This window comes from Scyliorhinus torazame, chromosome 12, assembly GCF_047496885.1.
Source record: "Scyliorhinus torazame isolate Kashiwa2021f chromosome 12, sScyTor2.1, whole genome shotgun sequence".
Lineage (NCBI taxonomy): Eukaryota > Metazoa > Chordata > Chondrichthyes > Carcharhiniformes > Scyliorhinidae > Scyliorhinus > Scyliorhinus torazame.
In genome coordinates, this window is record NC_092718.1 from 38,517,361 (window position 1) to 38,536,937 (window position 19,577).

The 19,577-nt window shown below is 43.5% G+C and overlaps 2 protein-coding genes across 5 annotated transcripts in view; one reads left to right on the forward strand and one right to left on the reverse strand.

The window, feature by feature from the left end:
- The window catches only part of rnf111 (ring finger protein 111), a 195,989-nt gene extending 179,690 nt beyond the window's left edge, over window positions 1–16,299 (reverse strand). For both annotated transcript variants that reach the window (XM_072470709.1, XM_072470708.1), the window contains exon 1: window positions 16,075–16,299. The gene's annotated coding sequence lies outside the window, so the exon portion shown is untranslated. The remainder of the gene's footprint in view (window positions 1–16,074) is intronic.
- Window positions 16,300–16,410: 111 nt separating this feature from the next.
- The window catches only part of sltm (SAFB-like, transcription modulator), an 82,412-nt gene continuing 79,245 nt past the window's right edge, over window positions 16,411–19,577 (forward strand). For 2 of the 3 annotated variants that reach the window (XM_072470705.1, XM_072470706.1), the window contains exons 1-2: window positions 18,280–18,456; window positions 19,439–19,520. In XM_072470705.1, the coding sequence (XP_072326806.1) occupies window positions 18,322–18,456; window positions 19,439–19,520 (217 nt within the window). In that variant the 5' untranslated portion in view covers window positions 18,280–18,321. Of the gene's footprint in view, window positions 16,491–18,279; window positions 18,457–19,438; window positions 19,521–19,577 lie in introns of those variants that run through there. The other variant, XM_072470707.1, reaches the window with a different exon arrangement.

Below are 19,577 nucleotides of genomic sequence, written 5' to 3' on the forward strand. Positions count from 1 at the left end.
AGAGGGAATGGAAAAGAAGTAGATAACAGCAGCAACCCGGGGGGGGGGGGGGGGGGGAATGAAAGAAAGAATCGGACGGACTCTCAGGGATGTTATTGTACATTTATAGGTATTTGGTATATGTAATTGTATATTGGACTGTAATTTTGGAGAGTATTTATTTTGGACAAGGCAGTTGCCATTTAGTTTTGTTATTCTTTTGTTTTTGTTTATATATATTTATGTATTTGTTTAAAACTGGCCACGGCTATTTATATTGCTTTATTATTGTGTAAAAGAAACACTACGTATTGTTATGTTTGGCCAAAAAACTTGAATAAAATATATTTTTTAAAAAAGAAATTAAATACCTGCTGCATTCAGAATATGTGGTCCATGTTAGCTCAATATGCTCAGAAATGACTCAAATACCAGTCACTTCAGTCAAATCAGATGGCTTGTGGATGGGGTCAAGTTGCGTAATTCAAATCTAAACAACTGTCATTTATCGAGTTATGTGCAGGACAGGCATATAGCCCTTCTTTCTGCCTGCCAATTGCCAAAGACAATTCCAGATATTAACCACTCCACATATGAAATGCTGCCTAATATTATTTCTTAAACTTCCCTTTATATCAACGGATCAATGTAGCTTATATCAATGTCCCTTTGTGCGGCACTGTAGAAACCTCCACAATGTGCCACTCCTTTCAAGGCTGGCTATGATTATTACTTCTGTCTCATGGCGCTGAGGACCTGGGTTCGATCCCGGCCCACTGTCCGTGTGGAGTTTGCACATTCTCTCAGTGTCTGCCGCAACCCAAATGTGCAGGGTAGGTGGATTGGCCACGTTAAATTGCTCCTCAATTGGAAAAAGTGAATTGTGTATTCTAAATTTAAAAAAGTTATTTCTAATTGCCTCCTACTCTGACCCTTGAGATCAGCATTGCAATGCTTCTCTGTACCACTCCCAGGGATTGGATGTTTCCCTCATTCCTTGACCAGAATCTAATGTGCTATGAGACCAAAGTACCCGACATCAGACTTGATTCCACTGATATAGCAATATCTTTCAGCATTGATTGCAATGCAACATTTTATATGTCACCTATCTCATGTTTGTAAAAGGTTTAATGGGATGAGCGTGTCGCTGGTAAGGCCAGTGTTTGCTGTTCATTCCAAACTTGCCTTCAGAAGGTGGCGGCGAGCCACATTCTTGAACTACTTCAGTCCGCGTGGTTGAGGTACATCCGCAGTGCTGTTAAGGAGTTCCAGGGTTTTGATGCAACCATACAGAAGGAATGACAATATTGTTCCAATTCAGGATGGTATGTGCCTTGAAGGAAACTTGCAGATGGTGGTGTTACCGGGCATCTGCCGCCTTTCTTCTAGGTCAGAAGAGGTTATGGGTTTGGAAGGCCTTGTCAAAAGGAGGCTTGACGAGTCGCTAAAATGCACCTTGTAGATGGTATACATTTTTTATTCGTTCATGGGATGCGAGCATCGCTGGCTGGGCTAACATTTATTGTTCATCCCCGAGGATATTTACGGGTCAACCACATTGCTATGGGTCTGGAGTCACATGTAGGCCAGATCAGGACGACAGATTCCCTTCCCTAAAGGACATTAGTGAATTAGATGTTATTTCACAACAATGGCTTCACGGTCATTATTAGACTTTTAATGTCATTTAAAAAATTTTTTTAATTGAATGCAAATTCCACCATCTGTCATGGCGGGATTCGAACCTGGGTCCCCTAGTCTGACTCTGGGTCTCTGAATTATTAGTCCAACGACAATACCACGAAGCCACTGCCTCCCCACTGCTGCCAATGCAGATCAGTGGTGCAGTGAACGTTTAAAGGTGGTAGATTGGATGCTTTAATCAGATGGCATCAAACTTTGAATGCTGTTGGAGCTGCACTCAAACAGGTTAAGTGGAAAATATTCCATTACACTCCTGAATTGTGTCTTGTAGATGGTGGACAAGCTTTAGGGAGTCAGGTGGTGAGTTACTCGCCACAGAATTCCCCGCCTCTGACCTGCCCCTCTAGCCACGGTATTTATATGACTGGTCCAGTTCAATTGTAACCCCCAGGTCCAGTTCAGTTTCTGGTCCGCAGGCTGTGGATTCAGTGATGATAATGTCATCACTGTCATGGAGGGGAGATGGTTAGGTTCTCGGACTTGTCCCAACACAACGATTACACGCCCTGTAATGATTTAGTAATGAGAGGAGAAGAAACAAAGTTCCATCCTTGACCCATCATTTTTCTCATCCACATGCTACATCATTTAGTGACATCATTCACAGGTAGGTGCTCAGCCTCTGCATGCATTGCAACATCATCTCTCTGCCACACTCGACCACCACTATTTTCTCAATGCTTAGTCAACAGCAGCAGTTGCTTCCTTCAATTCAACATCAGCAAGAACAAAGACATTCTGTTTGGATCCTGCCAAAATCGTTACCCCGAAGTCCCAAGTTCCATCGCTCTTCTTGATAGTTTATTCATGTTAAGTTCAATAGTGTACAGTTGCTATGCTCTATTGCACTCAGAATTAATATTCAGATCAGGGGCAGCAGTGGTTAGCACTGCTGCCTCACGGCACCGAGGACCCAGGTTCGATCCCGGCCCAGAGTCACCACCTGTGTGGGTCTCACCCCACACACAAAACAAATGTGCAGGGTAGGTCAATTGGCCACGCTAAACTGCCTCTTACTTGGAAAAAGGGAATTGGGTACTCTAAATTTATTTTAAAAGAAATAATTAATCTTCGGATCCCACACCTTAGCCACTGTGTGCATCCATCTGCTTATGACCCAACCTCATCACCACTGAAATTCTGAAGGTTATTAATGCTCCTTTTTTTATGACCTCCTGTAATCCACCACCTATTTGAATGTAAAGAAATGTTCTTGGATACTATTTCACAATCAGATGAACAAAATTTACATAAGAGAATAAATAAGCTCATGAACATGGCAGTCATTTTATAAGGAAGGAGCTTTGTTTCTCAGGACTATAGTAATCGTTTTCTCTTGTGGAAAAATCATATTCAATAACTTTCTATGTGGTATCCTAAGAAGGACCTTATCACATGAACATATAAAATCAGTACCTTTATGTTGTAATAATTATTTCACATTTTATCAATTCATAAAATCTAGTTCAATTCTTGGTTTCTACTTTTAACCGAAAAATGTGCCTCAATGCCACCTCATTTACTGCTGTTAATTTGATCATTTTCATCCATGCAGTACACACTTCTGAAAAAGTGTAAATTTCAAAATGCAGGCTGCGGTTATAAACACACTAGGAGACAGGCCGCTAAGCTTGAGTTGTGAAGTAGCCTATGACTCACTGTCTTCCATGAGAGCACTGTGCAGACAGGCAAGTGCAAGCTTCTACTTCAGAGCAAGAGCATCCATTGTTTTGAAATATTTTTTTTAAAACTGTAACAGTCCCATGAAGTATTCAAGAAGTCTAACACAGCTTTACCTACGCTAAGATTGAAGCAGAAGAGGCGTAAAAGATTTGAGAGATCACAGTGCTTTAATCTATTCAGATTGTATCGAACTTCAGTATTACTTTCAAATCAATGTGAAACTCTTCACATCCACCCTCTGTGTAAGAATTTAAATAGTCTTTCCCCCGATTAGGTTCAGGTCAAAGGGTTATTTTAAACATGCCCTCTGCTAAAAAGGACACAACAATGAAACAATGCCTAATAAAAAACATTTTGAAGTTCAATTTACCTGCTCAAAATTTCAAAACAATTTTAAATTATCGAGTCAAGAGGCATCAAGATAGTCTGAACGTAAAAATGTACAGAATAACTACACAGGATTGAGTATTATCTCATTCTCAACAGAAAAAGGGTAAGTTCTAGGCTAAGTTCAAGAATGAGAGAAAAGAATAAGAGGGTTCCGGATGTGAGAAACATTACCCGAGATTACATGTTTTTTCCCCTGAATTTCTAATGTGCAAAGAAAAACATTTCTCAATGGATGCAATTAGTCTATTGAAAAGATATGGACGACACCTGATTAATAAAGGTACATTAACATTACTCAATACATGCTGGCTCTTATCTGTAAAGACTGATAGACTAAGTGATTGAATGTTCAGTGTCATCTTCAATCAGACTTGTTCTGGGAGGAGCTGGTAGAAGAGCTGAAAGGAAAATGGGAAGAGCAGCTCGGGGAGGAGATTGAGGAGGGCTTGTGGGCTGATGCCCTAAGTAGGGTAAATTCCTCTTCCTCGTGTGCCAGGCTTAGTCTGATCCAATTTAAGGTGCTACATAGAGCACACATAACGGGAGTGAGGTTGAGCAGGTTCTTCGGAGTGAAGGACAGGTGCGGGAGAAGCCCGGCGAACCACACACATATGTTTTGGTCGTGTCCAGCACTGGAGGAGTATTGGAGGGGAGTGGCAAGAGTGATCTCGAAGGTGGTGAAGGTCCGGGTCAAGCCAGGCTGGGGGTTAGCTATATTTGGGGTTGCGGAAGAGCCGGGAGTGCAGGAGGCGAAAGAGGCCGATATTGTGGCCTTTGCGTCCCTGGTAGCCCGGCGAAGGATTTTACTCATGTGGAAGGAAGCGAAACACCCCGGCGTGGAGGCCTGGATAAACGATATGGCGGGGTTCATAAAACAGGAACGGATGAAGTTTGCGCTGAGAGGATCGGCGCAGGGGTTCTCCAGGCGGTGGCAACCGTTCCTTGACTATCTAGCAGAAAGTTAGGGGAAAATAGATAGCCAGCAGCTGCAGCCCAGAAAGAGAGGTGGGTGGGGGCAACTTGTTTTTGTTGTAGTTGGGGTGGGGGGGGGGGGGGGGGGGAAAGAGCACCATTTCTTGTTACTTTGTTAGTTCACTACTTTATTTAAACAATGTTATCTATTAGTTATTGTGTTACCGTTTTTGTTGATTTGTAAGGGGGAAAAATTGTGTTTGAAAACTTTAATAAAATATATATATATATAATATATATTTTTAAATCAGACTTGTTCTTTTCATTTACAAAATAGATTTAAGTCAGAGGGCGGCACAATGGGTAGCACTGCTGCCTCAAGGCGTCGAGGACCCGGGTTCGATCCTGGCCCAGGGTCACGGTCAGTGTGGAGTTTGCACATTCTCCCCATGTCTGCGTGGGTCTCACCCCCACAATCCAAAGATGTGCAGGGTAGTGGATTGGTCACGCTAAATTGCTCCTTAATTGGAAAAAAAAAAGGTCAGACCGAGCCATATGACAGAATTGTCAAAACATATTACCCAAATCAAAGTATCAGTAATGCAGACAACTTGTTAAAACTTGCATGCCCATGAAAAAAAACAACGTTTGGTCCATTATGAAGTGTCAACAACTAAATAGTCATACAAATGCAAGATATTGCAGATGCGTGAAATCTGAAATAAAAACAGAAAATGTTGCAATTATTGTAAAGATTCAACTGCACTGAACTTGCATCAGAACATAACTATTAAAAGTGTGCACAACCACAATACAAGCTCACTTAGTTCTAAAGTACTTTGCTCTGAACTATGTTATCTATTCATAGATAAGCTTATAAGTAATCTATTTTATGGTTTCGATCATATTGCATTACAAATGCCTGCAGATTCTTAAAAAAAGATTAAACCAAGTGAGGCAAAGAGCTCCATTATTTTGGGGTGCTGGGAAATTATGCAAGAAAATTTGGAATAGTGCATTTGTAGCTGGATAACTGCAACAAGGAAAAAGGTTTAGAGTACTACATTACTGAGGCACACAGAAGAGAGGAGAGACAGACACACACACACACAAAATGATGACATATTTTATTTTATATCCTGTCTAGTGGTAGAATGGTGCCCTTAAATCTCAGTGCAATGTTAAAGTCCCAGACGAACCTGGCCATTATTTTTATTTACTTTTTCCAAATAAGGGGCAATTTAACATGGCCATTCCACCTGCCCTGCATATCTTTGGGTTGTGGGGGGTGAGACCCACGCACACACAGGGAGCATGTGCAAACTCCATGTGGACAGTGACCCGGGGACGGGATCGAACCTGGGTCCTATGCGCCGTGAGGCAGCAGTGCTAACCAAACCAGGCCTTCTGCTCTGAAGTATTTAAGCTCAGCAATGAATCATCTCCCTGAAGTAGTCTGTAACTTCCTTTTCAGAATGCAGTGACAGCTGAACCACCCAGATCTGTGGGCAAGAAAAGTGTTTTACTTACATGTTTAAAGTTGAAGATAGAGGGTTACAATTCGCTGTCTGTGACATGCATATTATACTTTTAAATTCAGATTGCATTATTTTGAATGCAGTTGCACTTTGTGCAGTTCAGCATTAACATTCAGTTGACTTTGCTATAAAGTGTACACAGATTCATTAACAGTTTGAGGCAGAACAGCTTGTTCTATAGCAGAACTTTTTTTTAAATTGTCTTTGCTTTTTACATAGTTACTACTGTGTAATGCTGCGACACTAGTTTATTTTAACATAGGTATGCCCAGGCCTGTTGCGTTTCCAGCCAATTAGAGCACATCACGGAGCTTGGTGAAATCAATGCTCAAATAATTTCTATATACTGTTAAGTTGTTCTCAGGTCTTTTTACCTAGTTAGAACTCAATGGAAATTGTAATACAATAGCAGAAATAGGAGCTCAAATGGATACTCCACTGTCTGCGCTGGAGTTGGATTGTTCAGGTTCATGGGCAATACAACACCTGTGGATTTTATTCGGACAATGCTGGTCAACAGTTTTTGGGGTTATGCATCTTAAATTATTGCATTACATTCACCTTCCTGCTTGAGAAACTATTGCAGAACAGAAAAAAGTTTCAAATTGATCTTGTAAAATAGCTTGTGTATATCACAGTAGAATAGCCATATAACAGTTATTTATAGTTAACCACATATAGGGATACCAAGTCTCCTGATGGCAACATGAAACTGCGCAGTGTTCGTGCAAGATAATTCTCGTTCATGTCAATTTCCATAATCAGAAGATGATTTGCACAGATGATCATACACCTTTTTCATTTCTGAATGTCCCTTCTCAATACTTCTCCCAATATGATCAAGCCTGAAAACTTTACAAACACTAACTATTATTAAATTATGCTCATTCTCTACACTCTTCATGCCTCAGCACAAGAATTAAAAAAGGGCACCTGACGCGACTGGTAGAGCAGATGGAGGAGGACTTTAAGAGGTGGGATATGGTGCCCCTGTCATTGGCGGGCAGAGTACAGGCGGTCAAGGTGGTGGTCCTCCTGAGGTTTCTTTTCGTGTTTCAGTGCCTCCCCAGCCCGATTACTAAGGCCTTTTTCAAAAAAATAGACAGGAGTATTATGGGCTTTGTGTGAGCGGGAAAGACCCCGAGGGTAAAGAGGGGGTTCCTGCAGCGCAGTAGGAACAGAGGGGGATTGGCACTGCCGAGTCTGAGTGACTACTATTGGGCCGCTAATGTGTCGATGAAAAAAGTTGGCGATGGCTTCCTGTAAGGCAACGAGTCTAAAAGCGCTGGTGACGCCGCCGCTGCTGTTCTCCCCGAAAAGGTACACCACAAACCCAGTGGTGGTGGCGACTTGAAGATCTGGGGGCAGTGGAGACACAGGGGAGTGACGGGTGCCTTGGTGTGGTCCCCGATAAGGAATAACCACATGTTCGTCCCGGGGAGGATAGATGGGGGATTTCAATGTTGGCAGCGAGCAGGAATTAGGAAGCTGAAGGACATGTTTGTAGACGGGACTTTTGCGAGTCTGGGAGCATTGGAAGAAAAATATAAGTTGCCACCAGGGAATGCTTTCCGATACATGCAAGTGAGGGCATTTACGAGGCAACAGGTGAGGGAATTTCCGCAGCTCCCGACGCAAGGGATCCAGGATAGAGTGATTTTGGGGGCATGGGTAGGAGAAGGTAAAGTGTCCGAAATATACAGGGAGATGAGAGACGAGCGGGAGGCGATGGTAGAGGAGCTGAAGGGAAAATGGGCAGAGGAGCTGGGGGAAGAGATCAAGGAGGGGCTGTGGGCAGATGCTCCAAGTAGGGTAAATTCTTCGTCCTCGTGTGCCAGGCTTAGCCTGATTCAATTTAAGGTTCTACACAGAGCGCATATGACGGGAGCAAGACTGAGCAGGTTTTTTGGGGTGGAGGATAGATGCGGAAGGTGCTCAGGCAACCCGGCGAACCACACTCACATGTTCTGGTCGTGTCCCGCACTGCATGAGTTCTGGGAGGGTGTGGCAAGAGTGATTTCAAAGGTGGTGGGGGTCCGGGTCAAACCAGGCTGGGGGTTGGCTATATTTGGGGTTGCAGACGAACCGGGAGTGCAGTAGGGGAAAGAGGCCGACGTCTTGGCCTTTGCGTCCCTAGTAGCCCGGCGAAGGATTCTACTTATGTGGAAGGAAGCGAAGCCCCCGGGCGTGGAGGCCTGGATAAACAACATGGCAAGGTTCATAAGACTGGAATGAATAAAATATGCGTTGGAGGATCGGCTCAGGGGTTCACCAGGCGGTGGCAACCGTTCCTTGACTATCTCGCGGAACGATAATGGAAAAACAGAAAAGACAGCAGCAGCAACCCGGGGGGGGGGGTTAATGTATATTCCTTTATTAAGTTGTAAAAACGGATAATTTCTGTTTGAAAATTTTCAAAATATATATATTTTTTTAAAGAATTAAAAAAGGGAGAATATAAAAGTTTTCAAGCACATAACACAGGGGTGACAAAACCATCTGAATCCTAGAGCAGCATTTGATAATCTGCCGATATTCGAGAGCTGCAAGATTCGAACAACCTTTACAGACACATTTTTATTACTATTGCACACTCTTCTGAGGAACCCTTCAGTACCGACCTGTTCCGGGCTTCCTCCACAAACAGTTCTGATTGTAAAGTAATCTTTATTGTCACAAGTAGGCTTACATTAAAACTGCAATGAAGTTACTGTGAAAAGCCCCTAGTCGCCACATTCCGGCACCTGTTCAGGTGCACGGAGGGAGAATTCAGAATGTCCAAATGACCTATCAGCAGGTCTTCTCAGGACTTGTGGGAGGAAACCAGAACACCCGGAGGAAACCCACGCAGACACAGGGAGAACGTGCAGACTCCACACAGGCAGTGACCCAAGCCGGGAATCGAACCTGGGGCCCTGGACCTGTGAAGCAACAGTGCTACCACTGTGCTGCCCATGGTGGAGGCAAAAACAAACCTGCTTCACTGACACAAATCAGAGCTACCATGTACTCATTGCTTAAATGACTTCAGCAGCGTTGCTCTTCCAATGTGGAGAATCAGTAAAGAATATATTAAACAAAGATTGACTTTACTTAGGCTGCAACCATCTACTGAGAAACAAATTTCTGTACTAAACTGTTTCCCCACTGTCCAGAGATTGCAAGTTGGAGAGTCAGTAGTGAGAGGCTGGGGTAGGGAGCCTAAGACAATGGCGCTGAGGGTCATGCAGCCCTACACAAGAACAGCAGGAAACCAAGAAATCACACAGCAGCGCTGGACCAAATCGTTGATCTTAACAATCCACCTCCCTCCACCAGACTGCTACCTGCTCTCCAGTTCTCCCCCTCGGTGAAACTGATGGGGCCAAGGTTGCACTTGGTTGTTTACCATCCCACAATGAGCAATTTAACAGGTTTCACAGCACAAGGAATAAGCCGCACTCGAGTCAAAGAGCCGCATGCCACAAGTCCTGGCCTGAAACTTAAACCCGGAGCTTCTGGCCCAGAGTTAGGAATGCCACCACTGTACCATAAGACCGCCTATTACAATACAGAAAAAGATAATCAGTACAGCTGTCATAATTTGATCTGGCTACAAGGGAAGACCTGTTTTTTGGGCCCTGCAATCACATCAGTGTGTTAACAACTGCCTAATCAATCCCGTGATTCATTTGGAAGAAATGGCCTGTGTATGAATGGTTTCTGAACATGGGGCTCAATCAACAAGTTTCACTGAAATTTGCTGTTGGGATTGACAACAAGTGATCATTGTTGAACCATGCTGCACAACCACACTCCCTTCCTAACAGCAGTGTATGTGTGTAACTGTACCAGATGGGCTGCAGCAGCTCAAGAAGGTGGCTCACCACCATCTTTACAAGGGCAATTAGGTATAGCACCAAATGTTGGCCTTGCCAGCAATGCTCACTTCCCATGAAATAATTAAAAACGAACAGATGTCTGACAGGTTCCAAGGTAAACATTCTTACCAAAAAGAAAGTAATGCAACATATTTTAACAAGACTGATTTCTTATGGTGCTGCATGTGGGCAAGAATGTTGACTTTTTAAAAATTCATTCACGGGATGTGGGCATTGCTGGCTTGGCCAGCATCTATTGCCCATCGCAACTTGAGAAGGTGGTCGTGAGCTGCCTTCTTGAAATGCTGCAGCCTATGTGCTGTTGGGGAGTGAGTTCCAGAATTTTATTTGTGATACTGAAGGAACAGCAATATATATGCAAGTTAGGAATGTGAGTGGCTTGGAGTGGAACTTTTACGTGATGGTGTTCCAGTGTATATCAGTTGCCTTTGTCCTTCTAGGTTGTAGCAGTGGTTGGTTTGGAAGGTGCTGTCTCAGGAGCTGTGTTGAGTTCCTGAAGTGTATCTTGTTGATAGTATGATGTGGAGATGCCAGCCTTGGACTGGGGTGAGCACAGCAAGAAGTCTTACAAGACCAGTTTAAAGTCCAACAGGTTTGTTTTGAATCACTAGCTTCACCCGAGGAAGGAGCAGTGCTCCAAAAGCTAGTGATTCGAAACACTAGCAGCACGGTAGCATGGTGGTTAGCACTGTGGCTTCACAGCTCCAGGGTCCCAGGTTCGATTCCCGACTTGGGTCACTGTCTGTGCGGAGTCTGTACATCCTCCCCGTGTGTGCGTGGGTTTCCTCCGGGTGCTCCGGTTTCCTCCCACAGTCCAAAGATGTGCAGGTCAGGTGGATTGGCCATGTTAAATTGTCCTTAGTGTCCAAAATTGCCCTTAGTGTTGGGTGGGGGTACTGGGTTATGGGGATAGGGTGGAGGTGTGGACTTTGGGTGGGGTGCTCTTTCCAAGAGCCGGTGCAGACTCGATGGGCCGAATGGCCTCCTTCTGCACTGTAAATTCTATGATGAAACCTGTTGGACTTTAACCTGGTCTTGAAAGACTTCTTATTGTTGATAGTACACACTGCTCCCACTGTGCGTCAGTGGTAGAGGGGGTACATGTTGGTGGAAGGGGTGCCAATCAAGCTGACTGCTTTGTCCTGGATGGCGGTGATCCTAGTGTTGCTGGAGCTGCACTCATCCAGGCAAGTGGACAGTATTCCATCACATTCCTGACTTGTTCGTTGCAGATGGTGGACAGGCTTTGGGAGTCATGAGGGGAGTTACTTGCTGTAGGATTCCCAGCCTCTGACCAGTTCTTGTAGCCACAGCATTTATATGGCTAGTCTAATTTCTGCCACCCCCCCCCCCCGCCCCCCCCCGCCCAAACAATGGTGATAGTGGGGGATTCAGCAGCAAGTCCTGGAGCACGATTCAGTACTACTGCCAGAATATTGTCAGAGCCATTGCAGTATTCAGTGCCTTCAGCTGTTTCTTGACAACATGTGGAGTAAAAAAAATTTGCCGAAGACTGGCATCTGTGATGCTGAGGACCTTCAGAGGAGACCAAAGGTGGATCATCCACTCAGCACTTGGAGCTAACAAATTGTGTTACCTATATGGTGGTGTCCGCTGGTGTAATATTTGACACCCAAGTCTGAAGCTTATTTTTGTTTTACACAGTGACTTAAAATTACATTTACTGTTGTAGCTTATAGACCATTATGTACTTGGCCTTTAACAACTGAAACTAAGAGATTCAGCAGGAGGTCAAGAGTGAAAGAATGATAATGGGAGTAGTACACCTTATATGGAAGAATGAAAATGGATCAAGCAAAGTCTCATGGTACAAATGACATTCAACATGGAAGCAGAGATGTATGGTATGGACACTGCAGTGCTTTTGTTTGACTCAGAGTGTCCACTCAGCTGGGCTTTGAGGTATGAGGGGGGGGGGACTTGCCAGACTGCATGCTGACGTGATCGGGGGGAAAAGTTCATAAATATTTGTGATCTTGAAAATTTTATTTAAAAAGATACCTTTGGTGCACTTTTCTACAGTACTGGTGAAATGCAAGTAGTTGCTACGTACAATGGGGTAGTCAGGATATCACAGCCAAAAGTCTCTTTTTTGGCTGCAATGATGGGGTAGAATTATTTTGGCAGGATGTGACTTGGAAGAAATGCTTTTCATCACATGATAGATGAATCATTAGAGCAAAGCCAAGAGAAAACTACAACGGAGGACTGACTAATGAGGAAGTTAACTAACAATCATTATGTAGAAATTCTCAGAGATTTCTAAATTAAATAATTGAAAAACAAAACATAATAGAATCTGTAACCACCTTCAAAACGTACTCAAAATTAAGATCTATATTGTGCCTTTGTCATAATACATGTTCTTTCTCCCTCGTGCTCCACACCCTCCACCCCCAAAACAGAAAGTACTGTTGTTAAGTACTGGATTTCTTGCCAATAATTGTTTCCATCTATTCAACTATTTTGCTTTTAAACTTGAAAATTACACAAATATTCCTTAACAAGTGGAAGATTTACATTGTTTCACAACTTTTCCTTAACGAGTGCCATTTCTGAAGCTGCATGCTCTGCAACATTACACTAATCACATTACTACTTGGAGCATGATTACAAATTTCTATATGATGCCCTTTCCTCACCAAATAAAGAGAGTTCATCACAAAGTTATAGAAAAAATAAATGCTCAAAATGTCTCCTTCTCTTCCATCACATTTCTCCCTCTCTTTAGCTCAGAAGAGTCTTATGGACTTGAAACATTAACTTTGGTTCTCGCCACAGAACCTACCAGGCCTGCTGCTGAGTTTTCCAGTTTATATTTCAGATTTCCAGAATCTGCAGTATTTTACTTTTATTATACATTGTTATGGTACTCTGACTTCCAATGTGAAATGAACAAAGTAACTCATGGCCATCAGAACAGTCTGCATCAAGGCCAGAAAAGCAAAATTTGCCTTTTAAAATTTCGAAGCAGGATATGCTCAAGACCTTCCACATTCAAGTCGGCACTGAACAAGCCAAAGGGCATGGTGGATTGCGCAAATATTAATTTGATAAATTTCAGTAGCTTTTTTTGCCCATAACATGGTGTCCCATTAAAAGGAGGCTCTCTTCTTTGCCTCAGTGTTTCCTTATCCATCAACTGAGGGGAGGCAAGAAGCAGAGCTTAAACATGCACAGACCAGTTCCATACTGTAAGCAGTATCTTGCAGAGCCATCACCTTTAATATTTATGGCAATGAGCATTTAAAGAGTGACTTGTAGGCTTGATGGTTGCCAACTGCACTAACATTTGTGAGAAAATCCTAACAGTCCTGTGGTAGCAAAACACTATTTCAGTGCCTGCACTATTTTGGTCACTGTTCTGACACAAACATGAATTTACCAAAGTTGATCATTCAATCTCTCTTCAGACAGAATAATTGGTTATTCAAATCTGTAATAAAATGCTGTCAGATAAAGAAGGTTTGATGCTATTGCACTAATGGAGAACTGATACCAGCAGTCTGACAGTGGCTGCTGCGCTTGCTTACTCCTCCCCATGCTTTGGGGATCAATTTTTACTGCATCATTAGGCACACATTCAGGATCCCTCATATGTAATGGTCTTAACAAAAACACATTCACATGTATGCAAATAATCAAGTGTGAAAATGGAGAACTAGCTCCAACTGTTGTTTTCAACCAATTGGGTCTGACGAGCCAGCAATGGGCCTACCACAACCAGAATCCATGATCAAGCCAGTCAAACAAAAGAAAAATCCTTTTAATTGCAGAGAATTTACAGTACAGAAACAGGTCATTCAGCCCAACTAGTCCACAAGAGCCTACTCTCACCCAATTTATTTAACCCTATCTGCACATCCTCCCATTCATTTTCCCTCGTATACCCATTTGATGCTTTTCACCACAAATCCTCTTTCACTGAGTGTTAAGTCAGAGATTGGTTAATTTGAGTCAAACTAATTTACAGTGGGGTAGTATTGATAAGACGAAGTTGACGTCTTATTTTTAGGAACAATTTGATTAACAGATGTCTTTTTTTTAAAAACTACTGCAAAGCAAATGAAAGTTGAAAATGCTGCAAACACAGCACGTCTGTCAGCAAGATCGACCGCTCCCAAAACGTTGAATTCAGTTCAAATGCAGTTCTAATGAAAAATCTAAACTTAATGCGGAGTCTAATTTTTCTCTATGCTGATGCCAATTAAGAAATCATACCATTTCCTGTTCTTGTTCCAGGATTTCACAAAAGGGCAAATTATAGGAAAAATTCTGAGCACAGATTCATACCAGAACTTGTCTACTACACAAGTTTTACTTTGTTACACCTTCGTAAAGCGCTTTGGGACTTTGTAAACATTCAAGCACCATCTAAATGCAAGTTGATGTTAAAACAATCATGAAAGATGGAATTTGTAAAACAGGAAACAAAAATAGGACCTTGATTTGCCTATTTTTTAAAAACACACTGCTATTACATGCACATCAGAAGCAATCCTACTTCATAAAGTAACTATTTGGTTGAATGAAAGACAAAACTGCATGTGTGTGTACAGCAATCCTTAAAACAGATTGTTTAACTGAAGGCAACATATAAGTGTACCACATGGTGGTATAAGCCACACAGGCAAAGAAAGTGCCAGCTTGGAGTTAAAACAGCTTTTATTAAATCAGCCACTATACCCTGCTGGAAAGGATGCTTACAGTAGTTGAACAGTGAAGCAGTTAATGAATCGCGTTGGACTGCGATCACCTTCCCTCGCCCCTAAATGGCAGACTTCTCAGCTGACAGCCACTCTCCCAGTTTCATATATGAATAATGACTAGTTGGGTGCAGGGCTCACGAGATGGCATCCCAGCAAGCCTGACGGCTTCAGAAGTGATGTTAAGAGATAATGTGCATAAAAAATGTGCGTTTCAAATACAGAATTATCACATGGGAGCATAAAGTGATTGCCAATTATACACGAGTTAGAGATATTTAATTTTCCATCTTAATCTTCAAAGTGCACACATCTAGCTTTAGTCACATTAATTATTGGCTTTTACAAATTAAACTTGTAAACATTAACCCCATTACACCATCAAGAATTTTAACTGGGTGTTGCAAGTCCATTCTTTTATAGTTTCTTTTAGACTCAACTTTAGGTCTAAATCCCAAAACTCCATTTTCGAATCATATATTTTTAAATGTGCATGCAAGTGACACTACTATTTTGAAGTACAAATTGCCTGATGGAAATGCGCCAAGCAATAAAAATCACGCGGAAGAGAAGAAGAAAATGTTGAATTTCAAGCCTTGACAAGAAAGACCATTTTGAAGCATGCTCCAGAGGTGGAATAATCTGCTGCAGCACCAAACCTAAACTGGGTATCTATCCTCCATCCTCCCAGGCGACACAACCTGGCTGTGAGGCTGAATGCTGGAATTATAAACACATAGAAAAAAAGGGGCAGGCAGACAGGCAGAAAGGATCCACCCCCACAGCCCCCATTCTCTGCTCCTCTAGAAAGTCCACTGCAGAGTCCTCAATCAATCAACACAGGCGACTCAATTGTCGCTGAGAATCCTCCAATCTCTCCCTGGCAACCACCCTCTTGATATCGAAACCCGTTTGCAATGATTTAAAAATAAAAACTGCAAGAAGAGTGGCGAGATCAAAAGATTGTAGTGGGGATTCAAACTTCTGCCTCCCTCCCCTCTATTGAGTAAATTGTGCGGGGGAGTTGTGTGTGTGGAGGAGGGGAGGGGGGGGGGGGGGTGTTATATAAACGTCAGCAGCTCGAAATGCGCTGACCAGGCCGGGACTTTATAATCACTTTTTCTTTTCACCGGTTGGGAAGGGAGGGGATTCATATTAAACAAGATTAAAATTGTCCCACCCCCTCTTTCCATTCCTCCTCCCCCCCCCCCCCCCCGGAAAGAAAAAAGACGGCGAAGAGCCTCGAGAGGAGCTTACCGAAGCTTCTTCAGTGTAAGGTGCCGGCCGCCGCGCATTATTCCCCACTGGGCCTTATTCAGGCATTCCTTCTGAGAGATTTTGTTTTTATAAAGAGCCTCTTGTTGACACAAGCCACCCCTCCCTCTTCCTTCTCTCCTTTGAACGACGAAGCTTCGCTGCTCGAGCCCCGGGGTTGCTCAATGCATCAGACGGGGCAGCTCCGCTTTTGCGACACAGCCCCGCACCTGCTTTCCGGCGCCCTCCTCCTTACGACGCGGGCCGGCTCTCGCTTTCCGGGAGAAGAAAACTCCTCACGACACCGCCTGCAATTCGCTTTGCGGCGCCTCATCTTTTACGACGCTGGCTTTGTTCGCCTTTCCGAATGCTGACCACGCTGCACCTCCCAACCGATATTCCTCTCTCTCTCTGACTCTGTGGGTTAAACGGAAGAACCGTGCCTACCCGTTTGGCGTCTCTCATTTATCACCGCCGGTGCTTTTGTTTCCACAAAACCGCTTTTAAACCGGAAAATGATGGCGCATGCGCGATCGCGCCAGCATTCATGCAACAACAACCTTTTTCCACATAGCGCCTCTTCACATGGTTAAAAATAGCCCACTGATTTCGTAGGCAATTTTAACGCACGCAATTTAAACATTGAGGCACACAGGAAAGAGCAGATATTTGGTCAGATATACGTTGCTTAATTTTGACAGCAAGATTATAGAGGGGCAGTGCAAAATAAAGAGAAGCTCTTTTAAGGGATTAGGAACCGAGTGACCTCCGGGCAGGACGGTCGCAGAGTTGCTTCACAACTCCAAGGTCGATTCCTAGGTTCACTGTCTCCGCGGAGTCTGCCCGTCTCCCTGTGTCTGCGTGGGTTTCCTCCGAGTGCTCTAGTTTCCTCCCACAGTCCAAAGATGTGCAGGTTAGGTGAATTGGCTATGCTAAATTGCCCTTAGTGTCCAAAAGGTTGGATGGGGTACAGGAATGGTGTGGGCTTGGGTAGGGTGCTCTTGCCAAAGGCCAGTGCAGACTGGATGGGCCGAATAGCCTACTGCACTGTAAATTCTGTGATTCTTTATATACAAGCTGACGGTGTATTGGGAGAGCAATTAATAAAGTGTATAGTAACAGGCTTTATTAGTAGGGACATTGAGTACAAGAGTAAGGAGGTCATCTTGAACTTGTACAATTACTGCATCCAGTTCTGGGCACCACACTTAAAGATGTGAAAGCATTGGAGCACAGAGATTTGCATGATTCCAGGCATAATCAACTGTAGCTATGAGGATAGATTGAAGAGGTTGGGACGGGTTTCCCTGGAGAAAAGAAGGCTGAGAGAAGACTGATATGAGCATTCAATATCCTGAGGGTTATGGACAGGGTAAGTAATGAGAAATTGTTCCCACCCAAGAGTGCATCAAGAATCAGAGGGCAAGTGGCAAAAGGATTAAAAGTGATGGAAGGAAAACTTTTCACCCAAAGGATGATTGGAGTCTGCAACAAACTTCCTGAGTGTGGTGGAGGCAGGTTTCGTCGATGGACCCAAAAGGCAATTGGTATTTGAAGAGAACGTGCAAGGTTACGGCACAAGGCGTGGGACGAGGTAGCATGTTTTGTGAGCCATTACTTATTTGATGGGCCGAATGGCCTTCCTCCGCACTAAGTGTTCCGTGAAAGAATTGTTGTCTTTTTAATGTTTTGGTCCAATCAACAAGAAGCTGTGATTCAGCGACTGAAATGGCGCAATACCGCTAAATATTTTTTTAATTCCCTAGTTCGGGACAGGAAACATCTCAGATCGTTGACCTTCGTCAAAATAGGGTACAACGCGGGGAAATAGCCGCCATCGCAATTCTTAAGTATATTTAGAATTTGGTCATGGGTTTAAATCTCGGCAGCTTTAGCATCGCGTGTAAGAAGCCCTCACTGAGAGGGCTTTTGCACTGGTATTTAACGCTGTCCGCGCTCCCGCTTGTTTCCCCGGGCTACAGACACCGTTCCCGCCGTAAACAAAACCACAGCCGCGCTGCGAACTGCAAGGACTCGCATCCGGGCTCTTGCCAATGGCGGGGTGTGGACATCTCTCGAAGTCGCGGGGAGCGGCTGAGACGAGCGGAGCATGCACATCCGGGTCCGTCACGGAGGCGGAGCATGCACATCCGGGTGCGTCACGGAGGCGGAGTCGCGGGCGGGAATGGGACCTGGGGGGGGCGGGGTCTGAACGCTCGAGCTCCAGTTCGCTTGGTGAAGACGCCTAAAATGGCTGCCGTTCCCAGCCCCACTGAGGCCCGGCGCATCACAGACCTGCGTGTCGTCGATCTCAAATCCGAACTCAAACGGCGGAATCTCGACATCAGTGGGGTTAAAACTGTCTTGATCGCAAGGTTGAAGCAGGTGTGAGAAACCGCTAAAGTCACGGAGTAGAGAGCGTCGGCGCCGCCGCGGTTTACCGTTGATACCTTTAGGCCTCGGATGAAACCTATTCACCGCGCCCCCCCCCCCCCCCCCCAATACGCACACATCTTAATGGCCGCCGCTGCTGCTTCTCTAAATGGGTTTAATGTTTCACAGACAAATGTTTCACAAACAAATCTCAGCGACTTAAATTCTTTCGTAACGGTTAAAAACGTTTGAGGTCTGTTCCGTGTCGGGTGATTCGCATTGACGATGCGCAAGATTTTCCGCGAGCGGTCATCTGTAAAAAATAAATATCAAATACCGTTGGATTCATGAAGAATATTTGTTTTTAGCGTTATGTATGGGAAAATATTCCCCCGATTTCTTCAATGAACGGTTGGCTGACGCCTTTCAATTGATCGGTTAAAGCTTTCCTTTTTCAATAAAAGCTTATGATTTAACGATCAAAAACTGCCCATTTTCTGATTCGCGTGATCGAATGAATATAACGCTTTTAAAAGGAAAACTTTTGTCATAATTTTTGTTAGGACATAGAGCCATGGAATAAATCGTCCTTATTTCTTTGGCTATTAACCAGTATTTGGCTTCATTGATCCAATTGTTGGGGGTACATGTAATTGTCGGATGATTAAAGCTGAATGCCCTTAATGTCCAAATCCATTTTCAGTGGGTTACTCGCTGGATTAGTGTACATAATTCCAGCTAGTAGTTTCTCCCAGTACAAACTTAGTTTAGATAAATTACAGGGTTGTACATAAATGTTTGTCTTCCAAATTAATCGCTGTTGCTTGAAAGCTGTATTTAATTGGCATATCAACTTTTACGATGCCTTCAGAAATATAGAACTCTTGTCAATTTTCTCAGTATAATTCATAATTTTATGTTTTTCATTAAGAATTGCTGATAAAGAAGCTTTTATAAAAAAAAAAAACTTGCAAACATTACTTTATCAAAACAGGTAATAGAAGAGGAGGGAGGCGATCCTGATAACGTGCAGCTCTTTTCCGATACTGTTTCAAAGAAAACACCTAAAAACAAAGGTAGTCCATTTACTAACTTTCGCTGTACAATTTTGCACAAGATGGATTCAGTTTTCT